Here is a 21,624-nt window from a genome sequence, read left to right as displayed (position 1 = left end):
TCGGTTCATCGTGAGTCATGTTCAATAAAATAATTTCTTTTGTTTATAGAAGAAAACTTTTTAATGTATCTGAAACACGTCGTAGATACATTTTTTGGTGAATCGAATTCAAAGAGATACACTGTTTATTGCGGTAATTTTAAAGAGACAATTGGAAAGTAAACATAGAGTAAAACATATAAATTATGTTTTTATTTATAATACGTGATGTATTAATTTGTGTTTCAAATTTATTCTATCCTCGTAAATGATTTTGAGAAATGTTTTGTGGATGAAGAATTAATGGACGGATGAGATTAAATAATGGAAATGAGTAACGGTGGCATAAGAAGTTTTGACTTTTGTGTGGGAAAAGGAGAGAGAGACGTATGCAAGAAGGGAAGGGAACCCCACCTTATCGTCCTTGTAATTCCAAGCCGTGCAAGCAAAGACACGTTAAACTGTTAGTCTGTTGCTACATTTCTGTTACTATTGAAGATTATAATCGTTTTTTAATTTTAACTCAATTAAAATAATAAATTTTTAATTAAAAATTTGTGATTATTGATCGTTTAATTCGTTAAATCAAGATTAAAGGATTATTGTTTCAATAGAGTTCAAGTTTAAAGACCATTTCTATAATTGGATTAAAATTAAGAAATCATTGCTATAATTTTCTCATTTGATTTTCTATATCTAACCTTTGATTCAGCCTTATGTGTGGTGCATGACTTATTTGGTTTTCCATATTTGCTTCATTGCTACAATTTTCAAACTTCTCACTATTTACTACATTTATGTCAATTTTGAGAAACGTTACGTTATTTGACATCCATAAATTGCTTACGTTTACCAATTGAGATTGGTAACAAACAACAAGAAGCAAACAAAATATATTAAGTCCCCAAATTAAATTATGTCAAGATGATTTTATATGGTAGTTTTCAATATTTAAAAACAAAAGAAACCGAAATATTACTGATGTTAGTAGTTCCATATTATTAAGTTATTTTCTTTAGACAACAATTAAGGTTAGTAACGTTTGCGTTAGTTACTTGTGATTTTAATCGATCGACTCATAACGGTTGATTTTGTATCATATAATGATGGTTTTTATACATAAAACTGGCTTGAGCTTATATTATTATTCAAAACGTTCACATCCAAAGTAAAAAATTTCATTCGAACCTAACAAAAATCTTTATTATTTGAAAATAATAAAGCTATTTATTTTTCAGTGAATAGTACTTTATGAACTTGTTCAAATCATAATGAGTTATTGCATGCTTGGTTTGACCAGGACGAAAGCTTGACGACTAGAATTTGAGATAGTCAAAGTGGAATCCGAGAACTACATGGACCGGAAACTCCACGTGGATGTGACAGACCACATGTGGGCCCTGTCTACTTTGGCTGTGAAACTGCAAACGTGGTTAATGTTAGTGGAATCCGGATCTTGATTGCGAGGATTTTGGAAATTTATGAATTGTATTCATTCATTGTATATCGTACAGTCAAAAATTATTTTAAATATTTTTATTTAAAATTAAACTTAAACAGTATTTGACAAAAATTAATCTCATGATAAGCAATAAACGGTTACGATTCATGGATTCTTAGAATTCTCACCAAAAGAATTAAGAGAGGATTCTGTTAGATGTTAGTGGGCCTGGGCCATTAGATTGGATGACTCATATACACGTCAATTTCTCTTATGTGTCCGTGTCACTGTCATTATGGCTTCAAGGATAGAAAATGACATGGATGACTCATAGACACCTCAAATTTCTCTTATGTCTCCTGTTTAGTTTTTTTATATTTTTTAAATATTAATATAATTATTACATAATAACAATAACAACAACAACTAAACTTTATATTGAATTAAGTAGGGTTGGTTGTATGAATTTTAGAATGTCACTCAGCTCAATTTTGCGTCTTATCTTGCGTTGGCTCCAATTACTCTATATATTTTCTTAAAGTCTTTTTCCAAATCTTTTTAGGTCTTCCTCTACTTCTTTTACGTTGAACCTCCGTCTCATGGTCACATATTTTAACCGGAACATTTATAGGTCTTCGGTTCACATGTCCAAATCACCTTAACTGATTTTCTCTCATCGTAACTTCAATTGCGGGCACTCCTGCTTTACCTCAGATATCCTCGTTCTTGATCTTATCATTTCTCAAGTGCCCGCACATCCAACAAAACATTCTCATCTTCATTACACTCAATTTTTGCACTTGTTAATTTTTTACCGCAGAACATTCCATGTCATAAAGCATTGCTGGTATTATTGCTATTTTGTAAATATTTACTTGAGCTTTAGTGGTACACGATGATCGCACAACATATCCAATGCACTCTTCCACTTCATCGATCCAGTCTGTAAAAAATTATATTGAATTTGTTCAAATTTTAGAGAGGAAAAATTCAAACTTAGGCGTAGGGAGTAAACTACATTGTTCTACCCAAATTGACTAAACACAGATCTGCAATATTAACTTACAAGTATTTAGATCCCATTAGGACTAAACACATGTTTCTCTCAAAGCAGTCTACACAAAAGGAAATTTGAAATCGGGTGCGTTGATCTAACCAACGTAGCATTGTTAATGTTAGCTTCTCAATTTCGAGTATCAAACGATTCAAACGAGGGATCTTTAACAAGACTAAATTAGATGAAACAGAATAAGCTGTATTGGAATTGATACAAACAAGTAACAGGTCACATTCCGAAACTTTAAGACCCAATCAAATGCTGCAAACTATATAACGAGGGCACAACATAACAGCACAAAATTTGCAACGAGGGTTTGTTTCAAGTGTTTCCAGACAACCTATCACTCTCCGCATCCATAGTTTCACAAGCTTTCGCGACTACTATTGCTTCGCATTGTTACCGGAGTCCTGAGGTGTTTTGACTATACTTAACTGGCCACCTTCCTTGTTTGCAGCGGTGGCCGCCTTCACCTCATTGCAGTGGTTTATGAACTTTGTTATCTCCTGAATTCATCAAATAAGAAAGTAACAAGGTAAGAAGCTAGAAGCAAGAAGGGATGTAAAGCAACCGGCAACAAGGAAATAGCAACCGATTTCCATATGATGAAATTACTGAATTACCACCTAATAGAAAGGAATCCTGAGAAAAATATAGGTTTCCACATCCTGTAAATCCAAAAACGGATGAATGCTGATGACGGAATCTAGGAGCACATCCAATAAAGTGTTACAATGAGAGAACTATTTAGATTAGTGAGGTTGATTAGATAGTTATTTACTTCAAAGGTTTATTTTTTGTACTAACGGGGATCTAACAAGGTGACTGGAACTCTCAACTTCCTGCACTATGACATATACAAATTTTCACAAACCTCATCTCCACGAACCTCAGATGACATATACAAATTTTCGGGTACTCGTTAATTATGAGAATAAATGGAAAACAAAAAAAAAGGGTAATGCACAAATACTACTCACTTAAGAAACTATCTTACACATTAAAAGAAACCCCAAAATAGCACCGCGGTTGCTACAGAATATATAGATTAGCTACAGTCAGAATCATTTAAGATTTGCGGGCGGCATCATGAATAATGACAGTTTATAAACATGTGATGTAGCAAACAGCAGACAATTGTAGTTGAGGAAAACAAAAACACAGAAGACCTCTTCCTATTTACTTCACACGTACAAGAAGAAATCCATAGTAGCATTGTAGAATAAAGTTGTGTTTTCAAAGCTATTCCGTACATTGGTGAAACATAAACTTACCCAAAAATAAGAAAGGAAATGAAACAGAGCAAGGAAGGGGGCCAAAAGCCTGTTTGGGATTTCTTCTATAGAAAGAAAGCACTTCTGCTAGAAGTGCTTCCAGAATAAGCATCTGGGAGGTGCTTCTCCATAAAGCGCTTCTATGAACCAGAAGCACTTCAAAGTTCAAATTTTTCTTCCAAAGGCAACCAAAAGTGCTTTTGAAGCAATCCCAAACAAAATCCTATGGACATATCAGTGCAAGAGGTTTGATTTTTCCTAACCGAATGAACGACATAACCTTCTATCCTCAGAGAAAGAATTTCGCTTAGAGCAACTCCTCAATCAAATGCCCCAACTAAATACTCTTAAGTCAATCAACTTTACTGCATAATTACTACCAAAAAATTCTTTAAAAAATAAAGAACAAATTAATGGAATTCAAATGAATCAAAAACCAATTAAACAGAACATAAAAGCTCTCAATTTACAATTTTCGTTGATCACAAACAGCTAGGGTTCAGTGAAATTAGCACAGAAATTGACAATTCTGGACTGAAATTAATCATAACCAATCAAATCACATAATACAAAAGCATGAGCGAGAGAGAGAGAGAGAGAGAGAGAGAGAGAGAGAGAAAGAGAGAGAGAGAGAGAAGGGAAGAAACATACCCGATCGGAATCCATGTCACCGGTGACCTTGGAAGGCTTAATTACTCGCTTGCCTTTGCGAATTTGAGTCATTTTTCCATGGCGGTTGGGAGGAATCGTCTTCCTCTTCTGCTGCCCTTTGAACAGCTTCCCTTTCTGCGTCATCTCTCTTCCGACTTCTCACTTCTCTGTTCACCGCTTCAGCCTTCTCTTTTCTTTTCTACTGGGACTAGGGTTTTGTTCAGGGTTTTAGGTTTTGGGTATTTCTCTCCGCACCCAATGATATGCTCAATTAACCCAACAATCCAAATAAATTATCATATTCCCAGATATACCCTTGTGGTCGATATCTCTAAAATTACATTTTGCCATCCTAGTTTAAGCTTTTTCAATTTTATCCTTTAGTTTCGTTTTTTATATAATGAAATGTTGCAATGAGGATGAGAAAATAAATTAGTATAAAAGTATAAAACTGGTCATCAATGAGATTCGAGTCTAAGACATTTTACTTATATATGAAGTTAGAATACAAAATAAATGACAATTTTGTGCTCCTAGTTGGCAGTTATCTAATGGTCCAAGTAAATTTCGAAATCTGATGCTGGTGTGGAAACCAGACTTGTGGTCGGAGAGAAGCTGAAATGTCTCTGTGAGTCTTTCCGGTCCTCGGAAGAGGTGATAACCGTGGCTTATCACTAGTTGTCTCTCATTTTTCCAAAAAATAAAAAAATAAAAATCGTCCAAGTAAGCAATTATTTCTTTAATCTTTGGATTGCAAAAATTTCATTCCCGAAAAAGAAATGTTACTTATCATTAATGATAAACTTCTTAACTCGTATGTTGAAGATCTTATATAAGTTCAACTCTAACAAATATTAAGTTTGATACGAAAAAATTATGATTGATCTATCGTGTGTTTTACCCAAAACCTTCTTGAGGAGAATTCTAATTCATAATCTGACATTTTACAAAACGAAAGTTGATTCTCAATTGTATGAGTTGTAGAATTGAGCAAGCGGTTACTTTTGTAAAAATCAATATCGTCGTATCTTGATCCCTACTCAATGGTCGGCTCTCCTTCACTACTTGAACTACCTCCAAGAGGTTCCAAGTTAAGGATCATCTATACTTTGCTAGCTAGATTTGTGCCAGCAAATAAAGCATTTGGACTTTTCAGTTCAAAGTAACGGTAAAATTTTCATTTTGACGGAAATACGAATGATATATCATGTGTTTTTATAGAAGTGGTGGAAAATTTTACTTTTTAAGTTATTAACTTTTTAACACATATTTCACCATTTATATTGACACGTCGTATACCATTCCGTGTAACGATCATACTGAAAACTGTCTCCAAAGTAACCTCGTCACCACCAGTCCATAACCCAGGCGTCTTCTGCAGACCATGCACACGTAATTCCCTTCCCATGCAGCTTACTCCACGTGTCAATATTGGTTCACAGATTTTTAAATAGAAAACGCCGCTAAACCCTAAACCCCACACCCCGCTGGCTAAAGCAAAGCAAAGAAAGTAAAATTAAGAGAAACTGTCGATGCAGAGGAAGCTGGAAAAAACCCAGCGAGAGAAGGAATGATCAGAAAAGCAAAAGCAACCATGAGGAACAACAGCAACACAGCAAGGAAAAAGATGAGCAGAAGGAAGAAGACGACGACTCACTTCCTCTAATGGCGTTGAACCACGTGTCTAGGCTGTGCAGAAATGTGGAGGAGTCGGTGGATTTCTACACCAAAGTGTTAGGGTTTGTGAAAATTGAGAGGCCGCCAGCTTTTGATTTTGATGGGGCTTGGTTGTTTAATTATGGAGTTGGGATTCACTTGGTGCAGTCTGAGGATGAGGAGAGGCTTCCACATAATCCAGATCACTTGGATCCCATGGACAACCATATCTCCTCCCAGGTTCCAAATGAAATTAATTTAAGTCATTCAACATTTTTTATTGAAAAAAAAAACTTAGATGAATTTAGTTTTGATTAAGAGTAATGCTAGGTAAACTAAATTTGTAGACTAAATTTGTAAACTAAATGATGTGTCACCAACAATAAATAAGCACGTTAACCAACATTTAATGATCCAATCATCAACTTTTATGTCATTTATGTAGACATCGAAATTTCGGTAAATAAATGTTGACCGATAAATCAAAGTGTCAACGCTCATGTATTACATAAATTTTACACGTAGCGTGTGACTCAACGAAAATTGAAATGAGTTGGAAAAGTCATCAAATAGGACACGTGTCAACACCTGGCAGAAACGACTTATTTCATCTGGGATATTATATTCAAAATTAGGCCTTGGAAAATTCTATAAATACAAGCCCATTTCATTCATTTTGAGATGACCAATTCATATTACACCTTGAAGCTCTGAAGCTCTAAAAACTCCGAAGCTCTCAAGCATCCAAGTTCCCGAAGAATCAAGAAAGCTTTCTTCGTTCGTCGTTCATCGTTCTTCAAGATCAAGCCCCGACGGCCCTTGAAGAAAGTGTTCTTCGTTCTTCGTTCATCGTTCTTCCAAGATCAAGCCCCGACAGCCCTTGGATCAACCATCCACCAATTCAAGATCAAGCCCCGACGGCCCTTGAAGAAAACACCATCGTTCATCATCCGTTCATCCAAGATCAAGCCCCAACGGCCCTTTGGATCAACAACGTCGACAAATCCACACATCCAACCGTTCTTCAAGATCAAGCCCAAAAGCCCTTGAAGATCCGTTCATCACTGTTCTTCAAGATCAAGCCCAAAATCCCTTAGAGATCCGTTCGTCACTGTTCTTCAAAGATCAAGCCCAAAAGCCCATTTGAAGATCCGCTCAAATCCACCTTCAAGATCAAGTCCGCGGCCCTTGAAGAAAGTTCATCCTTAGATCAAGCCCAACGGCCCTTTGGATCAATCGCACATCCACAAATACACACCTTACAGAGATCGAATCAGAGGATCAAGATAGAGAGAGATTGTAACCCAAAATCATCAAACACAAATATTTGTTTGTGCACGTTGTTCTTGTCTCTTTCGTTTCAGGAATTTTCCGTGTTCACAAATTGGCACGCCCAGTGGGACAATCTCTGCCTCTCATCTCTTTCTCCGTTCAAGAAATTCAAGCGCACTTCCAAAATTAATGGCATCAAGGAAGGCTCAAACTGTTCCCGCAACCGGCGCAAAGAACAAAAGCGTCATCGTCGCAACTGGTGTCACTTTGGGCATCACGACTCGAAGCATGGCAAGAGCTACTTCTGCCGCCTCTTTTACCTCTGCATCAACTCTGCCAAGGGAACAAAAACACCCAAGGCACGAGCCTTTGATCACCTTAGCCTCACTAAGGGCACCAAGGGGGGAAAGCCCAAGGAAATACTCCGAATCCATGCTCTCCGATGCCGATTCAAGCGACAGTTTAGCCATGCAAGTCATGACCATTGGAGCAACTTCAATCGATGAGCAGCTGGCTCAAATGAATGAAGCAATCGCAAGGCTAACCCGAACTGTGGAAGAAAAAGACTTGCAGATTGCAGCACTAGTCAACCGACTGGAGGTGCAGGACGGCGATAAACCCGACCCAGAGGATGATCCACTAAAGGGAGGAGCTGGTGGAGACGAAGAACCCCCGGTGAAGAAAATCGATGCGAAGCCGGAGCCAGACCAAGCAGCGGCACTCATGGGATCTCTTTCTATCCAGCAGCTGCAGGAGATGATCACCAACACCATCAAGGCACAGTACGAAGAGAGCTCACATACCTCCTTGTTCTACTCGAAGCCGTACTCAAAGAAAATTGATACCTTAAGGATGCCGAGGGGTTATCAACCGCCAAAGTTCATGCAATTTGATGGAAAGGGAAACCCGAAACAGCACGTTGCCCACTTCGTTGAAACTTGCAACAACGCGGGGACGGAGGGAGACTACCTCGCCAAGCAGTTTGTGCGCTCGCTAAAAGGAAATGCCTTTGAGTGGTACACGGACCTAGAGCCCGAGTCCATCAACAGCTGGGAGCAATTAGAGCGGGAATTCCTCAACCGCTTCTATAGCACCCGCCGCACTGTGAGCATGCTAGAGCTGACGAGCACGAAGCAATGGAAGGAAGAACCAGTCATGGACTACATCAACCGATGGCGTAATCTAAGCCTCGACTGTAAGGACAGACTCTCCGAGATTTCTTCAATCGAGATGTGCATCCAAGGCATGCAATGGGGTTTGCAATACATCCTTCAAGGCATTAAACCGAGGACCTTCGAGGAATTGGCTACTCGCGCCCATGACATGGAGTTGAGCATCGCCCATCATGGGAAGAAAGAACCGATCGCCGACTACAAGAACGACAAAGTTCTTGGGACAAAGGTGGAAAAGGCCGCATGGAAACCCACCAAGGAAGCGATGACGGTCAACACAGCTCCCATCAAAATCTCCACACGAGGCAAGGCGATTCAAACCGAAGCTTTTCGTGATCAAGAGATGCGTAGACGCACTTTGAAGGAGCTTGAGGAGAAGATTTACCCATTCCCCGACTCTGATGTAGTTGCCATGCTGGATGACCTGTTGGACAAGAAGGTGATCAGTTTGCCTGAGTGCAGAAGGCCGGAAGAGATGAATCGTACCGACAACCCAAGATACTGTAAATTCCACCGCTTCATCAGTCATCCAACGGAAAAGTGCTTCGTACTGAAAGATCTCATCCTGAAGCTAGCACAGCAAGGGGAAATCGAGCTTGACCTCGAATACACGGTGGCGGCACACACTACTACTATCGTGTTTGAATCACTCGATCATGTGCATCTCCGAAGCATGCATGATCATTCCCGTCAATGTTCAAGTCACATGGCACCTCCTACACAACCATCACCGGGGGCAAGCAACCAAGATGCATCTACTGGTGATAAGAAATGGCGGACATCGGTGACCTACAAAAAAACGAGGAAGCCAAGACCACAAGCCACAAGGCCAAAAGAGGAGCCTAAACCCGCCCCTCGAACTTCAGTCTTCGAAAGACTGAATTATTCAAAACCTAGAATTGCAGCACTTGATCGCATCAATGGTCGAGACCAAACTTCTGTCTTCAAAAGGTTTGAGACGCCAACACCGCAAAGATCAGTCTTTGAAAGGTTATCAAAGCCCAAGAAACAAAGCGGCACAGCTAGATCTCCTCCGCAACGGTCGGCTTTGGACAGACTTGAAGAAACTAAGAAGCTTTCTAGAAACAGGAAGACAACGCCAAAGGGAGAGAAGCTCGACAGTCTAGCAGGAAAAAACGATGTTCAAAGCTTGATTCCTTCAAGGATGAAGCGCCAAGCAACTTTGGAAGTCGACACAAAAGGACCACTGAAGGTAAGGAGGCGCACCATCATCTACACCGGCCAATCTTCACGGCAACAAACCCAAGATGACCGCACTGAAGAGAAGGCCCGAGAAGACAAAGAAGACGAAATCCTGGAAGAAGACGTCACTTCCGGCTCTGTCAACTCAAAATCTTCACCTCAATCGCTGGGGGCATGCTCTAAAAACATGCCAGTCAAGCCGAGTGAAGTTGAAAGATGGACTTATGTCACTCCGAAGAAATTGCACAAAAAGCATATGTCTTCTCCACAAGCTCACAAATGGGAAAGGGGGCAAAACAGCTCATGTTCACCTTTAGAACAATGTGAAAGTGTTGGAGATAATGAAACTTTGACGAGAAGATCATCCATCCCCATCACGATGTGTGACATCTTCCTAGAAGACTTATTCAACTACTCAGTCAAGGCTCCTTGCTATGAAGATTGCGAGGAACGACTCTCTCAGATCGCTTGACGAACCAAAGCTCCTTGTCCGCACGAGCCTAAACTGCAAGACACAAAGCTCCTCGCCTGCATGAGCCTAAACTGCATGGCACAACGCTCCTGGTCTGCACGAGCATAAAAGGCAACACCAAAGCTCCTGGTCTGCACGAGCATAAAAGGCAACACCAACGCTCCTTGCCTGCATGAGCTAAAACTGCAACACGGCACCAAATGCTCATTGTCTGCATGAGTTGAAACTGCAAACGACACCAACACTCCTTGCCTGCATGAGCTGAAACTGCAAACGGCACAAAAAAAAAAAAAAAAAAAATCCAAAAAAATATGTATTTGAACTACGTTACGACTTGATCTCTTCTTTGGAGGGGTACGTAGGCAGCTTGAATATTCAAAATTTCGAGTTCAGTCACATCAAAATAAAAAAAAAATGTTTTATTAAATAGAGTCAATTTTATTAAAAAAAAAGAAAAAGAAAAAAAATGAATACATATGTTATTATGTTTACACAAATGCAAAAAAAAAAAAAAAAAAAAAAAAGATACATGTTTTATGTATTTAAAAAAAAAGAGAAAAAAAAATACATATGTTTTATGTATTAATAAAAATAAAAAATAAAAAAAATGTATACATATTAATGTGGGTCTTCCTACACTTAAGACCCGTGCCAAATCAAATAAACACAAGTTGAAGTCCACAGAAAAGAGCAGCCCAAATGACAGGCCCATCCTCACTTGTGTCTCGGCCCAGCAGCAGAAAGCTCAATTCATAGGCCCAGTCCCACCACCTGCAGAAGACGGATCAGGTTGAGTCCAGAGACACAGAGACAGCGCAGAGCAACAGCAGCTGCGGATAAACCAATCAGAAAACCCGAGTCAGAGTTCCAGAGCCGACTCAGTTGAGTGAGAGAATGAGAGATGCTTCTAGTGCAGAAGCAGCATCAGCAGCAAGATAACGATGCAAGGACTCCATCACCAACAGCAGCAACTCGCGGCGTTTCTCTCCGTCGCCATCCCCAAGGACGATTCCACCTCCTCTCCAACCTCACTCGACCCGTCCGAGTTCCAGCTGGCCCAGTCCTACCGCGTTGTCCCTGCTCCACTCTGACACTCCATCCTCAAGTCCCTCTGCGCCTCCCACTCCTCCTCCGACATTGGACTTGCCTACGCCGTCGTTTCGTGGCTCCAAAAGCACAACCTCTGCTTCTCCTACGAACTCCTCTACTCCATCCTCATCCACGCCCTCCGCCGCTCCGAGAAGCTCTACGAGGCTTTCTTGCTCTCCCAAGTGCCCAGAGTTGCACCATCCTGTTGTTTCCCATGAGTATGGTAATGGTTTGGCTATAGAAAGTGCTTCGGTTGGGAATAGGGATTATAGCCCGCAATTGGTAGTGCCTTCAGTTTTGGAATTCATCAATAGGTTCGAAGGAGGTATTGAGGGGATCAAGAAGAGGAATCATGAGACTATGGGCACGACAGGGCAGGTCGCCGGAAGTCTGATGGCGCACGATCAAATGGCGGGTCCGGGTTCATCGTCCTCTTTAAAAGAAAATCTTCATATCTCCAGATCCAAGTAAATCTCCAGATCTCCTCGCGGCGATCTCCAGATCCAAGCAAATCTCCAGATCCAAACAAATCTTCTTCTTCTCTCTTCACATGTTTCCATTTCTCCATCGCCCACTTCATCGTCCCCCGTGGCGTCTCCGGCGTCCTCCACGTACTCCAAGCAGTCGCTCATGAAGGCCGCGACGGCCATTTCTGAAGGGAAATCTGAGGCCGCTGCAGAGATCCTCGCCCGGATGATTACGACACAAGTCCCGGATCCGAGACCCAATTCAGAACAAAGGCTTCTGGAGTTCCTGGGTTTAGCTTTGAAGTCCCGGGTCGGCCCGATTGATAAATTCACCGCCGGCAAACGAGCTTTTTTGGGCAGGAGCATAGTGGGTCGATTCAGTTGCTTTACGAGTTATCTCCGTGTTTCAAACTCGGGTTTATGGCTGCTAACCTTGCAATCCTTGAAGAGACCTTGACGGACCAACCAGCGGCCAATAAGGTTCATGTGATTGACTTCGACATCGGGCATGGCTGTCAGTACATGCTCCTTTTCCAAGCGCTCTCAACGCGTGTGGCTTTGTACTGTGAGTCTCCAGAGTAACTACAACTGGCTTCCATGCTCCGCTCAGGTGGAGGGTCTTGGGTTCGAAGGTTGGTGTGCTTCTCATGCTCAGCAACATTTGATTCGGCCTCAACATCATCAGCAACGTCAGCATCAGCAGCGTGATTCTCGACTCCTTGCTCCGCTCCCTGCAAATTCCCCAGCCCATCATCGAAATTTATACAAAAAATAATAATAGAAAATGGGATGGTGGATCAAAGATGGGGAACATCCCCATGGCAGATCAAAAGTTTCTGGTAGTGCATGGGCACCATGTGACAAAAGAAAAAGAAAAAAAAAAAAAAAAAAAAAAAAAAAAAAAACAAAAGAAACAAAAAGGGGATGGTTGTACAGCGCCAAAAGAAAAAGAAATAATATATATATATATATGTACATAATATATATATATATAGCAAAAAAAAAAAAATGCATTGGGAGAAATAAAGTCCATTTTATTTATTTTTCTGGAAATTTTACATAAATTTGCATTATACATACCTTAAAAAAAAATAAAAAAATAAAAAAAATAAAAAGATCCAAATCAAATCAAATTTACAAGAGGGGATATTCAAGGACGATCAGGTGGCGCCTCACAACTCGGCGGAGCTCCAGAAAGAGGAGGTGCCGGAGGTTGACTGTTTGAAGCCTCAGCAGTCGGTACAGCCCCAGAAGACGAAGGTAAATGCTGTTGGAACAAACCCACAAACCGCTGATGATCAAGTAAAATCTGACCATCAGATTCCTGCATCTGGTCAATCTTCCTCTTCATGTTTGTCGCATAGCTATGTGCGAGCTTATGCAACTGTTTATTCTCCTGCTTGAGCCCTCTAATCTCCTGTTTGAGACTCATCACTTCCGCCGCCAATGATTCAACTTGACGGGTTCGAGCAAATAGGCGTTGGGCCATATTAGACACGGAACCTGCACACTGCACACTGAGAGCCAGAGAATCCTTAACAGCCAACTCATCAGACCGTTTGGAAAGTAGTCTGTTATCTCTGGGAGTGACAAGGTTTCGGGCCACCACCGCAGCGGTCATATCATTCTTCACCACCGAATCCCCAACCGTAAGAGGACCAGTAGGGGATATGAAGGATAGGCGCCATATGTTGTCTAGAGAAGGCGGGACTGCCTCTTCACCAAGATTCAAGTCAAAACGACGATCGGAGGGTCCTGACATTTTCAAAGTGTTGAAGAAAGAAGAGGTCGGACGAATCAAGATCTTAGAAGTGCAAGAAGGGAGTTTTCACAAGTAAAATTCAAGTGTGCTTTGAAACGAACAGCGTGCCTCTATAAAAAATCAGCACTCGACGGGATTTCAGAGATCGAATAGGCGAGCTCAGAATTCGAAGAGGCCATTCAAAAATCGAAGAGGCAAGCTCAGAAATCGGAGAAGCATCTTGCTTTTCCAGACGCATCGGCACCCGTCACACGCAAACTCAGCTTTGCGAAAATCACGGGCAATTTGTCGAAGCACCGATCCCAGTTATCGAAGAAGCGCCAGTCTTTTTCAGCCGCGTCAACACCTGTCACATGCACACTCAGCTTGGCGGAAATTACGGACAATTTGTCGAAGATTTCTGATAAAGAAGAAAGCACGTGAAGCCATACTGATCAATCACGCATTGGTTGCTGACACGAGTGAAAGAACAGTACCTCTACAGGTATTAAGGAACTCCCTACAATTGTCCACCTTCACCTTCCATAGCAAGGCAGACATACAGAGCCTTTCTTTATCTCCAAAAAAAAAAAAATGTGTTTTCCCAACGAAGCCTCTCGAGTCACTTAGTGTTCCTTATTCCTTGGGGTACCTCTGTAAGCCAATAACTTCAAATCAAAAGTATCTCATATCATCAAAGTTGCAATCACTCTGTGTGGAGGACTCGTTTTGACCCTCAAATTCTTGGGTCGACTTACTAGACGTTGTGAGCTGCACGTGTCGATTCACCACCCTTGAATCGAATCCTTAAAGATCAAGTCACCGACTGGAAGAAAAACCCATCAATCTTGAAGATCATACCGTTGACCAAACTGCTCAGGTGTGAATTAGAAAGATTGAACAAAAAAAACAGGTTGTCACCTTTACCTCGTGCCTGCTTGCCATGTGTTCGAGTCAACCTTCAAGAATCAAGCCTCAACAGCCCTTGAAGAAGTTTCCAGCCAAATTCAAGATCAAGCCTCGACGGCCCTTGAGGAAATCACAAGTCCGATTCAAGATTAAGTGTCTACCACCCTTGAATCAAAACCTAGTTCAAGAATAAGCTGTGGAAAATCAACAATTGGAGGAATCTAGAAAAACCTCCAACCCAGTTCAAGATCAAAGCTGTGGAAAGTCAACAAGCGCAACAAAATACGTGCCGATTCGTCCACTACCAAAGCCAAGGATCATCTACCACATAAAGCTCCTTGTGGTCCAATTTCAACCTTCAAGATCAAGCCTCGACGGCCCTTGAAGAAATTTCAAACAAAAGTTCAAGAACAAGCCTCAACGGCCCTTGAAGAAATCTCAAGCCCAATTCAAGGTCAAGCCTCAACGGCCCTTGAAGAAATCTCCAGCCCAATTCAAGATCAAGCCTCGACGGCCCTTGGATCGACATCTACATTAAGGGACTTCAAAATGCATCTCCTACACGTGACAAGCACATGTATACGACGCGCCTTGAAGTGGGGGCATTTGTAGACATCGAAATTTCGGTAAATAAATGTTGACCGATAAATCAAAGTGTCAACGCTCATGTATTACATAAATTTTACACGTAGCGTGTGACTCAACGAAAATTGAAATGAGTTGGAAAAGTCATCAAATAGGACACGTGTCAACACCTGGCAGAAACGACTTATTTCATCTGGGATATTATATTCAAAATTAGGCCTTGGAAAATTCTATAAATACAAGCCCATTTCATTCATTTTGAGATGACCAATTCATATTACACCTTGAAGCTCTGAAGCTCTAAAAACTCCGAAGCTCTCAAGCATCCAAGTTCCCGAAGAATCAAGAAAGCTTTCTTCGTTCGTCGTTCATCGTTCTTCAAGATCAAGCCCCGACGGCCCTTGAAGAAAGTGTTCTTCGTTCTTCGTTCATCGTTCTTCCAAGATCAAGCCCCGACAGCCCTTGGATCAACCATCCACCAATTCAAGATCAAGCCCCGACGGCCCTTGAAGAAAACACCATCGTTCATCATCCGTTCATCCAAGATCAAGCCCCAACGGCCCTTTGGATCAACAACGTCGACAAATCCACACATCCAACCGTTCTTCAAGATCAAGCCCAAAAGCCCTTGAAGATCCGTTCATCACTGTTCTTCAAGATCAAGCCCAAAATCCCTTAGAGATCCGTTCGTCACTGTTCTTCAAAGATCAAGCCCAAAAGCCCATTTGAAGATCCGCTCAAATCCACCTTCAAGATCAAGTCCGCGGCCCTTGAAGAAAGTTCATCCTTAGATCAAGCCCAACGGCCCTTTGGATCAATCGCACATCCACAAATACACACCTTACAGAGATCGAATCAGAGGATCAAGATAGAGAGAGATTGTAACCCAAAATCATCAAACACAAATATTTGTTTGTGCACGTTGTTCTTGTCTCTTTCGTTTCAGGAATTTTCCGTGTTCACAATTTAGTTTACAAATATTTAGTCTCTCTAACATTATCATTTGATTAATAGTCAATTTAGTCATCTTTGATATGACGATGGTTAGTAAAAGACGAACATACTATAAAATACTACCGAACGAGTATAATACGTGAAAAATTATTCGATCATTTTGCTAGAATACTATTTTGAAAAATTCGGCCATTTTATAAATTTTTTTAAAATAATTATTTTAAGTATTTATTTATTTCTATTTCTTTAATAATGACGTATAAAAAAGTCAATTTTGTATGTAGAGAAAATGTTTTTTCTACGTCCATTAAACGTGAAAAGTATATAGGTACGTGTACAATATATATGTTGGAGCTATAAAAAAAAGGAAAATTAATTAAAATAGTTTTAAAACTTTTGAGTTTTAATGATAATGATAAAATAAAGGGTAAAGTAAATAGTATCAAGATTGACTTTTTAGTGTAAAAATGTGATTTTTTATTAAAGTGAACATTACCGGAAGTTTTTCGTTAAAATTTCCAATAAAAAATGATGTTTTTGCGAATATAATACGCCTACCATACGCGGGTGCGTCATCTACCATTTGCCATTACCATACCCTTCCTCGTGGTTTAATGGACTGGCATCTACATATAACTATTTTGTTTAAGTTTTCTTCCTTAATATATGATGTGATTGACACGATTAGAATTTGTAATTTAGCACACGTAAAGGTTTTAAAAGACTCTAGTCGCTAATCAGACCGCGGGCTGGGGTCTATCATCTAGACAGCTAGGCAAGGCCTAGGCGGATGCTTAGGCTGATTTAAGTAAATCGATTATGTTTCGTGTAAGTAAGTGTATGTTTATACTTAATATATATATATATATATATATATATATAATTTCATCATAAATCACAAAATAGAATGACATATATATTATGAAGTATTGGAATATAATGAAAACATTAATTTAGGTACCATTTGGTACGCATATGGGACGGGACAGAATGGGACGGAACGGGACATGACGGAATGGAACGGAACGGAGGTTCCGTGTTATGTTTGGTAAACGCAGTACGGAACAGGACAGTTGTTCTGTTCTGCGTTTGGTACGTGTTGGACAAAACGGAACCAAAATTTTGAATTACTAACTTATCCATGTTATGTCTATTGTTTGGTACAATTCAAAACATCTGCCTCGTACAGAAAACCCAATTTCCCAACTTGGCTTATTCACCGTAATTCTTCAAATAAGGTTAAAAACCTTAAGTTCTTCAAATAGATGAATGGACAAGAGAAATTAAAATGCAAGGTAGCTTATGAGGTGTCCATTATTTGGAAAATGAAAAAGGAATGCAAAATGAAATGCAAAGTGGACAAGAGAAATTAAAGTATTCACAAAGTCTCTTACAATTTATGAAAAAAAATAAAATGCAAAATGAAAGTTATTTATTTTCTGTCTAAGTGAGTCGCAACCTAGATAAGCCTAGACGGGCTAGGCGTGTGCCTAGGCAGTCTAGACGGACGCCTTAGTAGGTTTAGGCGTTATTTTTTAATTTTCAAACGCTTAGGTATTAATCGGGGCTGTGGCCAACTGCCTAGTGCCTAGGCGGGAATTTTTAGAACAATAAATAGCACAGTTTTTCTACATTTATATAGAGGTCTTCTTGTGGCAACTTTTCTTTACTCTATAAGTACTAAATTACTTGCAGTGCGAAGACATGGAAGCCGTAGAGCGGAAGTTGAAGGAGCTTGATATAAAGTACATGAAAAAAGCAGTAGAGGATGATGAAAACGGAACAAAAATCGACCAACTCTTCTTCAACGTTCCAGATGGATTCATGGTTGAGATGTGCAACTGTGAGAATCTCAAGCTTGTTCCTGCAGGTTCGTTGGGCAAAATAAAGCTCCCAGTTGACAGGCATACTCCGCCTGTTGAACTCAACCAAAATGGCAACGGAAATGACGACGATGCTAAAGACTTAACATCATATGCATGCTAATGCAACGGTAGCAATTATACATGTTTTGTGCGTATATTTTTCTTCATTCTTTTCGACGATTTTCTGTTTTGTTTTAGGAGAGCACAGTAGATTTCAAATGTTTTATACAAATGTCCATACATGCAAGGGCATAAACTTTGAAGGATGATTTGGAACACGATTGATCAAATACACAACAGCTAAAACATCATGACCCCACAAATGATTAGGAACATATTTATCCAACATCAAAGAGCGAGCAACCTCCATTATTTAACGATTCTTCCGTTCGAACACACTATTTTGTTGGGGTGTAAACGGAGTAGTCGTTTGGTGAATAATACCATGATCACGAAAGAAACGTGTCAAAGTATGATTCACATACTCTCCTTCGTTATCAGACCTGAATACCTTAAATTTGGTCTGAAACTGAGTAGACACCATTGTACAAAATTCTTGAAGAAGTAACGAAATATCACTCTTATTCTTCATCAATAACACCCAAGTTAACTTAGTACAATCATCAATAAAAGTAACAAACAAACAGAATCCATTAGAAGTAACTTTCGCCGGATCCCACACATCAAAATGTATCAAATCAAATGGCAAAGTAGCTTTAGAATCACTTACGGGAAAGGAAGCACGATGATTCTTAGCCATGACACATGTTTCACACTTGAACTCTGAATCACTACAAGTGCAAAACAAAGCAGGAAATAGATGCTTCATATAACTGAATGATAGATATTCCAATCGTTGATGCCACAACCAAATTTGATGTCTGTCATCCACTTTAGCACTTAAAGCTTAATGATTATTTGAATCGGAAACAACGGTATTCTCCATAATCAAGATGTACAAACTCCCTATTCTTTTACTATGACCAATTATCTTATGAGTTTGAATGTCTTGAAAATAACAACACGTAGGGTAGAAGTGAGTAGAACAATATAAGGTATCAAGAAGTTTTCCTACCGACAAAAGATTGCACTTAACATCAGGAACAAGTAAAACACGGATCAATGATAATGTTGGAGTCAAAGAGATAGTGTTTTCACCATTCACAGGGGAATGTGCTCCATTTGCACTAGTAATATATGGATCACGAACATAGTCATATAACTCATCAAACACTCTAGGGTCACTAATCACTTGATCAGTAGCCCCAGTATCAATTATCCATTTATTTGTTCCACCAAGATGTATAACAACACTATGATTATATTGAGCCATTGAACAAAATCACGAATAATAAAGGCACAAAAGATACGCAGCGGAATGAAAACAATTTACTAGAACACTGTAGCAAAGCAATGTTCACGGCAATGTAGCAGAGCATTATTCACGGCTGTAGCAATCACTGTTTACGGCACTGTGGAGAACCATTGTTCACAAAGCAAACCACACCATTGTTCACGCACTGTAGTAAAACGTTGTACTGTAGCGCGACACTATTCACTTTTTTTTTTCTCTCATGAAGGAAATCACGAAAAATGTGGGCACAAAATTAAAGCACACGGTCACCAAGAGCGAACTGTACTGATACCATATTAAACTAAACATGGTAAATACCAATATTAAACTAAACATGGTAAATACCAAAAATATATATGACAATATTTGAGAATTTCTTATATATTCATTAATTTCCAAAGTGGAGTATATATAAGAGTTGCAATTGGTATTACATATGTACTTCACCAATGTGGGACAATAAACTACTATTTACATTTTAACTAATATATAACTCGCAACATTATTTACAGTTGCAAAGACACAATTAAGCAAAATAGTAACTTGTATACGTATACTTTATATTTAGGCTCAGTTGCATAAACCCGCCATTTCGTAAGGCAAATTGTGCCCCGAAATATCCTCAAACACATCGCAACAACTTCATAATCACCCCAAGATTGCAATGACCATCATCAAAATCTTCCCCAGGATTGTATTCTTCATCTAGGCAAGAGCTTAACTCTATACCTTCCTCACTCGTACACCAGTACTATAGTCGATAGTGAAACAAGAAGTTTGTCGACTACAACATGCATCCGTCAAATTTCAACTTTAAAATTAGAGTAAATTGTAGCAATGGTTCTTCCAACATAACTCGTTTTGACAAAATTTTGACGAAGTTGACGTAAAGGACCATAGCTACACGTTTTAATAAGTTGAGGGACATCAATAGTAACAATGGTCTTTCCAACATAATTCATTTTGACAAAATTTTGACGAAGTTGATGAAAGGACCATAACTATACATTTTGATGAGTTGAGGGACCAATGGTAATAGATTTTTAGTTAAGGAACCATTGCTCCAATTTAATTAAGGGAACTTTAACGAAAAGCTCCCAATACTGTTCACTTTAACGAAAAACCACATTTTTACACTAAAAAGTCAATCCTGGTACTATTCACTTTACCTTTTATTTTGTCCTTATCGTTAAAACTCAAAATTTTCGGGCCATTTTCATTAGTTTTCCTTTTAATTAAAGTTAAATGACCATTTCTACAATTTACTCTTAAAGTTACTCTCTCTTTGTTAAAAACCAAGCAAAACATCATGTGAATAAAAATAAACGAATTTATATACACGTCTTTAACATCAACTTAACCATGATGTCGAACAAGACTAACATATACACTACAAGTAAATCGATCTGAGAAACACTATTTATAAAAAGACTATACAAACTTGAAAGCTTAATGAAATCATAACATACATATGGAAAATCACACATTTGACATAAAAAAGACATCGATGTAAACTGATTCAAGGATTTATGGGTGGTTTGGGAGTGAGGTGCTTAAAAAAAACAACACCCATGAAAAAAAGCTGTGAGGGTTTTAGGTGTTTGGTAAACTAAAAAAAAAGGGCTTATTTTGGAAGCTGCTATGAGAATAAGCTAAAATCAAAGGAAAAAGCTGAAGCTGCTATTTGTAGCTTTGGAAAACTGGCTTTTTTTCAAAGCACACGAAGCTACAGTGCTCCTTTAATGAAAAGACTCACTATCAGACTGCTTTTTTTTCTTTCCAAAAGCACTTTTACAAAAAATTTTACCAAACACTTTGCTGATTTATTTCATAGCCGCTTATTCTCACGGCACAACCGCTTATTCTCACAGCAGTTTTTTTTCAAAGCACAGCAATACCAAACCAGCCCTTAGTCTATGAAAAGCTACAACGAATCCGGTTCGAACTTGAATTGAGTAACTCAAACCAAAATGAAAGCTCAAATCCGAGAGGTGTATATGTTGATGGATGTGTTCGAAGGAATGTATTATGACCTCAAACCTTCCACTTTCTGGATGAACGTAAGTAACCTCAAGTTTTCCTTTCCCGCTAAAATATCTTAACCTATTAAATTGCTTACAAATGAGGGCAAGCTTTGACACACCGAAATTGCTCCTTTGTGATTGAAAGGTCACAGACTCAAGTCATGAAAACAACCTATTTAAAACAATGATAAGACTGCGTACAATAGACATTCCTCCTCTGATTCTCACAAACTAAAAAGCCTTATTGACTTGGTGTCGAACAAAATTACAAATGACTTGAAATTGTTGAGGTCATTCCACTCAAAGAAAAAGCAAAAAATGATTTTGGGCCGGCTATTATTCATATCCCGCAAAAATAAAGGCTCAAAGTTTTGTCCAAACAGGCTGTACCTATGGCCCAAAATCACCCTTGGTCCCCAAAAATATGCAAATCATAGGACAATGCCTAGTATTACACTT

The 21,624-nt window shown here is 39.3% G+C and overlaps 1 protein-coding gene across 1 annotated transcript; it reads left to right on the top strand.

Annotated features, from left to right (window-relative positions):
• The first annotated feature begins 5,953 nt into the window (after window positions 1-5,953).
• LOC103418323 (glyoxylase I 4-like) lies at window positions 5,954-17,987 on the top strand. The gene is made up of 2 exons (XM_029099170.2): window positions 5,954-6,298; window positions 17,618-17,987. The coding sequence occupies exons 1-2, from the start codon at window positions 6,068-6,070 to the stop codon at window positions 17,906-17,908; spliced, it is 522 nt and encodes a 173-aa protein (XP_028955003.2). The 5' UTR covers window positions 5,954-6,067; the 3' UTR covers window positions 17,909-17,987.
• The last annotated feature ends 3,637 nt before the right edge of the window (window positions 17,988-21,624 follow it).

This window comes from Malus domestica, chromosome 02, assembly GCF_042453785.1.
Source record: "Malus domestica chromosome 02, GDT2T_hap1".
Taxonomy (NCBI): Eukaryota; Viridiplantae; Streptophyta; class Magnoliopsida; order Rosales; family Rosaceae; genus Malus; species Malus domestica.
This window is presented reverse-complemented; position numbering and strand designations above follow the sequence as displayed.

Excerpts from the sequence above, each read along its gene's own strand:
- LOC103418323 (XM_029099170.2), top strand. The coding sequence starts at position 6,068 with ATGGCGTTGAACCACGTGTCTAGGCTGTGCAGAAATGTGGAGGAGTCG. Across the intron at positions 6,299-17,617 it reads ACAACCATATCTCCTCCCAG|TGCGAAGACATGGAAGCCGT; the intron begins GTTCCAAATGAA and ends AATTACTTGCAG.